Source organism: Bacillus rossius (assembly GCF_032445375.1).
Source record: "Bacillus rossius redtenbacheri isolate Brsri chromosome 4 unlocalized genomic scaffold, Brsri_v3 Brsri_v3_scf4_2, whole genome shotgun sequence".
Taxonomy (NCBI): Eukaryota; Metazoa; Arthropoda; class Insecta; order Phasmatodea; family Bacillidae; genus Bacillus; species Bacillus rossius.
The window spans coordinates 36,341,396-36,353,069 of record NW_026962011.1 but is presented as its reverse complement, the minus strand read 5'-3'; the positions used below and the strand labels follow the sequence as shown (position 1 = coordinate 36,353,069).

At 39.2% G+C, this 11,674-nt stretch overlaps 1 protein-coding gene across 23 annotated transcripts in view; it reads left to right on the top strand.

The window, feature by feature from the left end:
• Nucleotides 1–1,192: 1,192 nt before the first annotated feature.
• LOC134542023 (basement membrane-specific heparan sulfate proteoglycan core protein) overlaps nt 1,193–11,674 on the top strand; it is a 649,742-nt gene continuing 639,260 nt past the window's right edge. For all 23 annotated transcript variants that reach the window (XM_063385818.1, XM_063385827.1, XM_063385841.1 and 20 more), the window contains exon 1: nt 1,193–1,730. In XM_063385818.1, coding sequence (XP_063241888.1) covers nt 1,587–1,730 — 144 coding nt within the window. In that variant the 5' untranslated portion in view covers nt 1,193–1,586. The remainder of the gene's footprint in view (nt 1,731–11,674) is intronic.

The following is an 11,674-nucleotide window of genomic DNA, read 5'->3' as shown; positions in this document are numbered from 1 at the left end:
CAAGGCTCTTGCAATACACCTTTTTATCTTCCGTTCCCCGTCATATGATACGGTCACCGCTCTAATTTCATAGTACTCTATATGTACGAGAAGACTGCGGGTCAGTTCAGAGCCTTGCGCATAGAGGCGATACCTAGCTAGAAACACCAGCGAGCGTCACAGATATCAACCTGACTCACTAATTTTAGCAATCCTTGCATTGCTGGTTTATACTATACGGGCTTGTTTTCTGTTTTGGTGGTTCATCTATTTTTGTCCTTCAGGTTTCTTAATGACATACAGCAAACAAGCAATGATGTATATCCACAAAACACGCTTTAAATCTGCGCGAATGCTAGTTATTTCGGACACTACAACCACTTACTATGTAGTCTATATAAAAAACGTGTCTCGATAACAGTCTGAATCTGTTTCCCAGTTCATGTGTTTTTTGCTATTAACTGAATTCATAGCTAAATTTTTTATCGAGTAACAATTTTTCTCTCTCTTAAATGTTAAAAACAGCTACAGATTGTTTAAATAATCGCGTTGCAGAAATGCTTAAGCGTTTCGTTCGGATCATGGAAGTTTCTGCTTCGAATCCCAGTTATTTAATTCACGTGTGACGAATCGTATTTAAGCCACTCCCTGAAACTACCGTCCAATGGTGACATTTCCAAGTACAAAGACCATAGCGAGTAATTCAGCGATAAGATAAGTGTTCTTTCTCCCTTTACGCTTTTTCTTATAATGTGGAGAGGAAAACATTACACTGAATCACTTTACATAGCATTTTATAGTAGGCCTAAGGCACGTGGGGCTTAATCGAGATGAAGATATGCACTCGAGAAACAAAAAGAGAGGAGGGGGTGGATAAGATACCGTATAGCACTTCACGAAAATTACAGTCACGGGCAATCTAAGGTATCGGAAAGTGACCGGGTTACCGCCCTGTTCACGTTTATCTTGAAAGCAGCATTAGTGCGCCGGCCCTCGAGACAAGAAGCGGACACACACTCACGAAGAGAAAGAAGAAAAACGAAGAAGGGGGGAAAAGAAATAAAAAATAAAAAGAGTGAAGCGACTCGCGCCGCCGGAGAAGCTACGAAGCGGCCGGCGATGCTGACGCTGGTAGTTACCGGAACCTCCGCCAGGCGCGCCGCTGTCGCCTCTCCCCCTCTCTCTCTCACCCGTTTGGCGGGCGGGTCCGCCACGGAGGCCAACCTTTCAAACACCGACGCCAAGCACGCGAAGACACTCTCGACGGCCGTGTCGACCGGGCAAGGAGCGGGCAGCTGTCTTCCTCCCACCCCGTCGTTGCGCGCGCATGCGTGTGCGCGCTGCTTCAGGCTCAACCGGCGAGCGGGAATCAACCTAACCTCTATTTCCCTTTCAACAATGCTCTTTTGTTCCATGTGACGGTTCTTTTCTCCCCCGTTCCTTCCCTCTCGGAAGATTTTTTTTTTTCCGTAGCCAGTGAAACTTTGGAAATATTCAAAACTCATTTTAACTGTCCCGGTCCCCTCTGCGTATTTTTTTTTCTCTCTCTCTCGTCCCACGTGGCTTTTTGTTTTTACTATCCCGGGGTTCGGAAAGAGAAAAATACCATGACGGGTCGTTCGCCTGACCCGCCGCCTATAAGGACTGGAAGGATGTTCGAAGAAAGGTCCGAGATCAACCGGTGGATGCTGTGTTGCCTCGCGGTGGCAGTCCTGGCCGTTTCCGCCCTCCCTGTGACGTCATCTTTAGAGGTGAGCAGAAGACAAATATAACTGTGTTAAACGTAAAGTTTGTTTGTTTAAGTAACCGTCCTCTTTTTATGGCGTTTCTTTAGTATCTTGTAACTCTTCAGGTTAAGAAACTACCCCAGGCCTTGTGCGGGCTTGGCAGGTTTTGTTTATGTACGTAACGGTCACGTGGCTGGATTTTGTATACAAGTCTGTAAAACTGAACTTAAAAAAAAAGAACTAACGCATTGAGAAATTTATAAATGCTAGCCATATTTGTTCTATTCGTCGAAGCACGTAGTTTCATAATTAACTTAGTGTGTGTAGAATTTTATAGATAAAGCCTTCAAGGAAGACATGGTACTGATACTGTAAGTTTTAAGTTTCGAAAAAATTTATAACTTATTATAATATAAGTTTTTAAACATATTAAAACTTAGATGTAGGTACTTAAAAATGTAAGTAGTAATTAAAAAGCTGTAATATAGTTGGAAAAGTGTCGTCAGTTTTAAAATTGAATTTTTTTACATATTGTAGGTTAGCGTATTTTTTCCTCCAGGTTTTGTAACTCAGACGTTAAAGAACATTAGAAAGAAAATAGTTTTTAAATTTAAAAATAACTTATTAATATAATTGTATAGGTAAAATTTTAATCACTTATACTTGTGCTAAGTACTTGTACTCATTGATTACTTGTGAATAATCAGCAGCACATTCTTATCTTGATGCCGGCCGGCAGACTTGGCTAGGAGACAGTTTGCTGTAACCGGTTCCGTCGTTGAGTGCTTGTTGTAACATGTGCGTAAGACGCGAACTAGCGAATCCGTTAAATACGGTCCTGACTTCATGCCAATACAAATAAACTCAAAAGGGTTATAGGAAGTCGTGAAGTTTTTAACAGTTACTTTAATGTGCATGTAAGTAAAGGACTAAATTTAATCGATGGTTGCTGGCATTCGATTTAAGTTTGCTGTGGAAAATCCTTTTTTTACGCCTGTTTTGTAATTGTCGGCGAAAACGTAAAGGGGGCTAACTCCCACCTGTAGATTGCTAGTCCGATCGCTCGGGGGTGAGATGTGTGTGGAAGGCGTTGATGTTAGATTTGCATGAATGTGACTGGAATTACATTTATCCATAACAGATGAAAAAAAAAGCTTCATTTAATAGGATTCGTCCGCTCATAGGGCTGACGATATTAAATGTATATTATGCCCAATATATTATCGTTTGCTACATCCTATAAAATTTTATCCTGCTGCTAAATAATTTTTTTTTATATCACACAATTGAATTAAAGATTTTCTGGTTTCTTCAGAAATTTGTGAACAGAGCTCCACTGTATGTAAATGTGTACGGCCGACAAGAAGTCCTGCATACACCGAACCTCATTATTCCTTCGAGTATTTTTAGAGCCGGTTAAGGATGCCCAAAATAGCAACCACGTCTTGGAGGCCTCGTATCAATTATAGCCACGACGTTAACGACCCTGACAATCGGTACTTGTATTTAAAATAGCTCTGGTAAAATTATGCTATTTGCTTCGCTCAACCTTTTTAATAGCGTTGTAGAAATATTGCCAATCAGTAAAATCAAATGCCCAGTTTAGCCTTACAGCTTACTTACTGTCGATATTTAGCGCGATAATTGTTTCAGAAACACTACAAAGGGACTGCAGACTTTTTAACAGGTTGATTGGCTGGAGATGTATTGCCAAGCGAACCACTTACAGAAGGTAGGGCCTATAATACCATATAATAATTAATAGACCTAGTCATGTGAAGAATAGCTTGTCACTCAAAAGTCTGTCAGTTATGGGGGGAGGTGGAAAGCTTACGAGTGTATCTTAGTACAGCAGTGTTGGGTTGTAATGTGCTGTTGATGATGTACTAATTTAAGCGTCTCTGCTTTGAACCGCGACGCTCCTTTGGTGGTCTAGGAGAGCCGATTCTGCAATGGCTTCCAATGCCTTCCGCGATTTGAAGGTGTAAAGGAAACCACTGATGCGGGCAGTAGAGAGAAAAGTTTTCTTTTGAAATATTCTAACCCGTCCAAACATCAAACCCGAGATATTGGATACCTCTGACACCATGCTACATAATAAGGCGAGTTTCGTGGTTTTGAACACAACTCCCGGTGTGAACTCGACTTATGAGACCAAGTCGGTTCCCAAGTCATTCGGTGCGACTATGATCTTGGTGATACCGACGCAATAATTTTTTTTGTACATAACCGTGCGACGCAAACTCCTAAAAATGGAAATACAGGTGCTGTCCACAGTTATTTAAATGAAGTAAGTAATTTTACGACAGCAATAGTTTGCGGTGGTTGCAGAACTCTGTTCACTGTAACATTATTCAGATGCATATAGTGTTTCTTCGTCAATTTTTTCTCAATTATTTACAGTAAACCAATTGCTTAGCTCCAACTTAAAGGCGTGTTAAAGCCTCGGGAAGCACTGTAGACTATAAGTTATGTTTTGTACTTACGTTTTCTTGATGAATCTGCATTCGAAGTTCGTCGACCCAATTCTGACTCATTCTGTATCGTACAAGTATTTCCTCATAAAAATCTGGAACCACATTTAAAAAAATGCTCTATGGACGAGATAGAGCCTTAAGAACTGCGCCACTGAATCCGGCTATTTTTACTTTATCATGCCTGCAAAGAAAAGGAGTGGTTCCATCTTTGAATAATTCAGTATGTGGAGTCCAGCCATACCACTTTCGCCCTCGATTGCAAGAAACCACATACCCACTACCACCTTCGGGTATTTCACGCACGTTCGAAAATGTTTGCAGGAATGACTTCGATAGCACCGATCTTTCTTGACTAAAACACCGACGTAAATCGATTATTTATAAAACACTGCCTCCCTAGATTCTGAAGTAGTTTTTACGCTTCGGAATGTCGATTTCCTTCGCCAGTGTCTACAGTGCACCTTCCTTCGGATCTCTGGATATGGTGAGGAGGTAAGCCAGGCCCAACGTTTAATTCACGACCAATCTCAGACATCTCATTATCATAAATAGTGATCAGCTGTGATTAGGACTAAACTATTACCTTGGGAGTTCCCATGCGCCGTAACCCTTAGAGGCTTTGTGACACTGTCAAACATAAGCTCCAACACCTTCCAGTAAAGTTGGTCCAATAACTTAAGGAGAGTTACGACTTAACCGAAAACGTCACTAAAGCAGCCATGTTTGTTTGACATAATGTAAAACTTGCATTACATATGTTGTATCGAGGATGGGTTTTAAAATATATTGGTAGTTTCAAGGAATCAGTCAATCAGAGTTAACGGATAAATGGCTTGCGTTTCCGTCTCGAAGAATCTTCAAAATAGTGAAGAACATATTGGTGAGATTAAGGGGTAGTAAAGGTAAAATAACTAAAATAATTTTAATTTAAATGTCGCATATAAAGTATCTATCTGTAAAGTATCTATCTGTAAAACTTAATTATGTATATATATTTTTTCAATATCTCAGAAAATTCATTTTGTTATGCAACGAGTATTAATTATTGTGATTTATATTTACAGATTATTTGAGAAAGAAGGTCACAAAAATATGAAATTGAAAATGTTCATCCAGCACTGGGACGCATTATATTAATCTAAAAAAAAATTAATTTGGAAAGATTGAGCTAGCTCAGTCGAGTAATTAAACTTGATAGTGTAACAGGATATAAAACATGTTTTATGCAGCTTTTCAAATGTATTTGATGAAATTTTACAGTCGTACTTCGTTCAGTATTACAACTCAATCATTGTTGTCAAACTTATTTGGAGGCGAAAATTAGACAGCATGACAGGGCCTCAACCAATCCAATCCCCCGCCATCTTATTAATAGGTAGTTCCGTCTTCTCTTCCACCAAATTTTCTTCGCTAAACAGAGGGCAGCAAGAGACTTTCTTCTGAAACATAATCTGAAAGGCACCAGTTTGAGGAAAATACTGGCTGACGCGTATCCTGATACTAGTGCTTTTAGGTTTGAAAAAAAGTGGGATCTAATGGGAATTATTCTCTCTCTCTAACTCTCTCTCTCTCTCTCTCACACACACACATACACACACACTCTCTCTCTCTCTCACACACACACACACTCTCTCTCTCTTTCTGTCTTTCTCTATGGAAATATTTGTTTAAGATGCACAAGTAGCAGGTTGTATCCCAAGAGAAAATACGAATACATGAATGTTGAGCCTGCCTATATTAAAGTAAAGGTTTAAATTTTTTTTTTGGTTTTTACTTTGCGTAAACTTCCGGGAATGCCTTAATAATACAAACCACAAGTGGAAACTTTTTTTTTCTTTTCGGACCCTCACTCTCTTTTCAATATTTTTATAGGAGTATGGGGAGTCACTTTATTTATTTTACAACACCTTCTCTTCCCCAGACCCACGCAGTTCTGTTCGACACTTGTTACTATGTATGACTGAACCCCCGCTGATGAAGGGCCCCGCTTGCCTGAGCACACATGCGGTGTGCAGAATTACCGGAAAAATAAACGTGATTCAAAAACTGCCCAAGATATTCGAGTGGTTTACACACCGAGGGGTGTTTCCGGATTTCGTTTTCAACCTGTATTTTTTAGAAGAGTGAAAATGGCTAGAACGCGTGTTTTCAGAAGTAAGGTTTAGGCATGAAACACTCGCTACAGATACCTGAAAACACTCTTTAGCTTAATTTCGCCGACATATTATGTTGTGGTTATAGCTCAACTATCATAGTTGCCCTATGCACAATGAGAATAGTGTCCACTTTGTTTTTAGAGGCTATATCGCGCTAGAAGCACCAACAAGCGTCGCACTCAACACACCGGCTCACACACAAATACACCCCTTTATGTTCATGATTGTGTTACCCTTAGCATATATTTTCTTGGTTTCTATGCTTCAGCGCACAGAAATAAGCTCTTTTTTGGCTGCTGCCCATTGCAACTCAGAAAATCGTTTCAGCTATTCATTCTGCCTCAAGAAATAATCCGATAAAGATTAAAAATATTTATACAGTTAACTTTTTTATTTTTGCCCTACCACCATGGGTCAGCGTAATTTGGCCCCAGAGTTCACGGGCTGGGACAATTTTAACATTGTAACTTCTTTTTTTTCTTCTCTCTATCGCAAATTATCAGAGCTCTTACGTCACATTCAGGCGTTTTTATCAGCTGTTCCATTTTTTTATTTATGTTTATCAGATGGCACTTTGCGCAGGGTGATAGCCGGCTGTAGGAAGCTCCGCCCCCCTCGCACGTGATAGCTGTCACCACGCGCACAACGCCGTCAGGGGTGCGGCGTGTATCCGCTCGAGGCTCGTCTCCCCGTTCCTCCCCTGTTCCACCGACTCCTGCCGGGAACACCACATCACTTAGAAAGTCACAACTTATAACTGTCATAACTTAGAAAACTTGAAAAAAAATCTACGTAACTTAGAAACACAACTTAGAAAGATGATAACTCACAACTTAGAAACACACAACGCAGAACCACACAACTTAGAAACGTCATAACGTAGAAACTCATAACTTAGAACTATCACAACTTAGAAACACACAACTTATAAGTGTCATAACTTAGAAACACGTAACTTATAAACACGCAACGCAGAACCACACAGCTTAGAAACGTCATAACATAGAAACTCATAACTTAGAACTATCACAACTTAGAAACACACGACTTAGAACTGTCATAACTTAGAAACACGTAACTTAGAAACACGCAACGCAGAACCACACAACTTAGAAACGTCATAACGTAGTAAGTCATAACTTAGAACTGTCATAACTTAGAAAATTCTAAGTTGTGTGTTTCTAAGTTATGACAGCACCCCACTCCTGCCTAGTCGGGCTGGTAAGAGCGACGCACGCTGCTGCTTCCAGCGCGGCATCGCCTCTAAGCGCAAGACTCGACTGGCGCGCAGTCTTCTCGGCGTGCACATGGCAACTAAGATTTGAGCGGTGGCCGCATCGTTAAATGGCGGAGAATTTAACACAAACGGAGTAATGGGTGCCCTTTCAAAAATCTCCACCGGATGTTCCATGCCAAAATTTTAGTATAGAAACTGGCTTTTTAGCCGTTTTTCACTCTTCCAATAATACAGTTTAAAATCTTGGTTTTTCGGTAGCTCTACAACCGTACCTTTGTGTGTGTGTACGTGCGTGCGTGGTAGGTGCGACCGTTAAGGAGGTTGTTATAAGTTATTTTCCATTATAATTTTGTATTTTTGTCTGTGATTTCAATTGAATTAAAAAAGAATGGCAGTTGATATCTTATGAGTGGTTTTAGTTTTCCCAGTAGTTGATACATATTTTTTAAATTTTTTCTTCAAAAATATTACTCACCTGTTTACCAGATGTAAAATATTTTTAAAAGAAAAAAAAAGTGGAAGTCCTTTTCGTTTCTTTAAATGATTCAGGCAAATGAGAATTTTGATTTAATGCAATTTTTGGTTCATATGTCATTGCAGTGGGGAATATTTAAATCCCTGCAAATATTAGAGCCTTAAATAACAAAAACATTAATTTTTAAATTTCAAAGCCATTCAGTGGCATACCCTAATTATTTCATTTACCTTACTGGCTCTGACTTCTGATCTCTGAAAGAAAATCTTCTACTCGGGGACCCAACCTGGGAATTCCAACCGGGTTTTCAATCATGTACCTTTTCCCCACTAATCGGCAGTCATTACCACTGGAACAACCTGTCGGACACGCTGTCGTGTATTTTACAGAAAAAAATTTTTTTTGACAGTGTTTAAAAATACATTTTGTAGGAAAAACAAAAAACATGCGATTTTTTTTTTTTACTAATTGTTACGCTGTGTATTATAGATGAATCCGAATGACGGACACAACAGAAGAAACGGAGAATAGGCCAAAATCAGCCGATGTCAAAATTGAAATAAATGGACAGCACAGAGGAATCCGTGGAAGGACACAGCACAGACGGTCACAGTGGACTCAGCCTCGAAATTTGAGAGCTGCGGATGAAAGGAGATTTTTGGATTATATGGAATACATAAAAGTTAAAATGGAAGTAAAAAAAACACACTTTAAAGACTATTTTAATGCTTTTCTTAAGCAATGAAATGTTTTTTTTAAAAAGTACACAATTCAGCCACACTAAAAAGTGTAAAATTTCACATTTTTACAAAAATAAATCAAAGTATTGAGTAGTCTGGAATAGATTATTTTTGTTATGTCTCCATTTTGGTAGAAAAAGGGTCTTTTATTTGGGTGGTGGGGGAGGGTCATGGTAGAAACCGCTATTTACTGCTGGAGATAAAACAGTTGTGACGTTTCAGTCAATAGATCTTTTCCCTTCATCAGGCACAAAGTCTGATAATTTCAAATCAATCCTCCCTCCCTATTCCAAGAATCTCTCCAAGAACGTGCCGTGCGTTTCCTCATCACCTGTTGCACATCACATTACGGCCTTCAACGATGCGGCGTAAGGCCTGCGAGCTTTTTTTTATTGGCCCTTTGAGGCCCGTGTGGATGATTAAACATGACCACTACGACACGACGTCCTGTGTAGTCGGCGTGCTAAACCGCATTCCAAACAGGTTTCGCCGCCGCCGCCGCCGAAAACGGCGAATGCAAACTCCGCACGCGCGGTACGGACGAGAAAAGATTTTAAAAAAAATTAGCAATTTGACTTGCATGAGCCGACTCTCGACAGATCGTAAAACGTCAAACGCAGCGTGCTAATGACGGCGTTCCGGCGGCAGTAAAACTAGGCGTTCCTTTTGTGTTTGCGAAATGTTAATTGCAGAGGCAAGTGTGTCCGGAGAAAGTGCAAGATGAACGTGTCTTTTTTCTGAATATTAATTTGGTCACTGTCGTGCGGTAAATGACAAAACCAATACTGTAAAATTTTGACCGACAAATAAGCGGATTTCGCTGTGAATTTATCACACTTAAAAACTTGATAATTTAATTGGGGTTATTAATATCAAGTTTGACTGATTCTGAGAATATATTTTATTTTGAATTTCCGCCTCTCTAGAACACATGTAGTTGAGTTCACTTGGGCTATGTGCCTATGGGTATAAAATCGTGGGTTTTGCATCACAAACATGCTCTCATATGACTGATTTCCGATATAGGATCATGTTATTTTAATTAGATTAAAATTATTTGTGGTTGTCCTAGCCAGTAAATGATAAATTAACAACTTAATAAATCTTTTTACTTGCTTTTGGCAGCCGACGACTCATCTCATTGACAAATGGATCTATTAGTTATACCTAGAGACCTGCAAAATTCGCGGTTTCGATGGCCTTCAGGATAGACTGCACATACCCCTGTACACTCGGGCAAATAACGCAAGTTCATTGGCTGCCGACTTGTAAGTCGTCTCAGCTGGTTTGTCTGTGATTCGTTGCTTCTTTGATTGAGGGTTATAACTGGTTGAGATTCGTCCAGATGAACAGTAAGCCAATAACAAAATTATCTAAGAGGTATACGTGTTTGAATTCTAGCCTATCACCGAATGAATCCGCGAATTTTACAGGTCTCTAGTTATACCACTAATTTTTTTGTTTGATTTTAAGGAAATGGGCCAGTATTCAATATCGATCACTAAAATATAAGATTGATAAGTATTTAATTTTTTTGTATGTAGCTGGAGGTGACATGGGGTCGTGAACAGTAAGTTTCCCATGTGGTGACACCGGTTCCCACCGATGACAGTTTCCGCCAAAGAGATTCGCGTCGCACTCGGCTAGACGCTGCATCTTTCTCCTTGGCGGGAGTTTCCCTGCAGCGAGTAGGACTCCCTTTATTATTCATTATCGGGCACTTCACGCCTAAATAAACTTGGTTGAAACTTGTCTGGAGGCGCGACCTACGCCTTTCCCAGTGTTGCCGCTTCAGTAGCGAGACGGCAAGAAAACGTCGTGTTTACTGGCTTTCTTGCTGCTCGAACATGTTGCTACATTTTCCCTAAGTAGTCCTGGATGCCCATTCCAACTTAGTCGTTTCGATTAAAATTTTTGTAACCTACAGATTATCGTTCATTCTTGAAACTTTTGTATTTAAAATTTTTATGTGACGTCATTCATGCCTAAAATTATTAAAAGCTATTGTTTCGTTTGAAATGAATAAATGCATCGATACTGCCATAATGTGTTATGCGTGAAGGCGGAGATAGATGAAGTTAACTATTTGTGACAATATTTACGAAATAATTTTTAATGATAGTTTATATACTAACTTAAAGTTTTTTTATCCTTAATGTTAATGTAAACAACCAGTTAAATTCCTCTTCAAGAGAAATTATTTTTACTGTGTACATCCAGCCTGAATTCAATCTCAAGTTTGCCCCGTTGGTATATAGAGTAAACAATAGTTCTAAGTCGTTCATCACAGGGTTGCAGCTCGTTGCAAGGTTGATGATACTGTCGAACAAGACAGTGTTTGAAACTTAGTCTTGTCACTAAATTAGTTTTTCGAAATTGTTTAGTCCTCAATCGTCAGTCATCGTAGTATTTACGACGATTTTCCGAGTTGCTGATAATTTTTACTTGTTGACATATAAAAAAATTGGTTGTCTGTAAAGTAGGTTTACGGACGATAGTATAACGGGAAACGTCATAACAAAACATTGATGAAATTATTGCATACTTTTATGAATAAAATTGAATCATTTTTATTGAATTATCACTATTTTGTATGGATATAAAGAAGGAGAGAAATGAAATCTACAATTTAATTGATAAATTTACTTTTATTTGCACTCATTAATTCAAATATGTTTATTACTTTAACGAAGAGATTATTTTAACTACAACTTTTATACATGTTTGCTATTTAACTTCTTCCAATCTGTGTTATTCTGTTAAGGATAGGACGATGATTGGAAAAGTAGGAAACGAATGGGAATGTTTCAAGTTTAACGTGCCTCGAAAAAGTCAAATCGATGGTTGTACCAATCGAGTGGAAGATAGATAGATGCGGCGCAA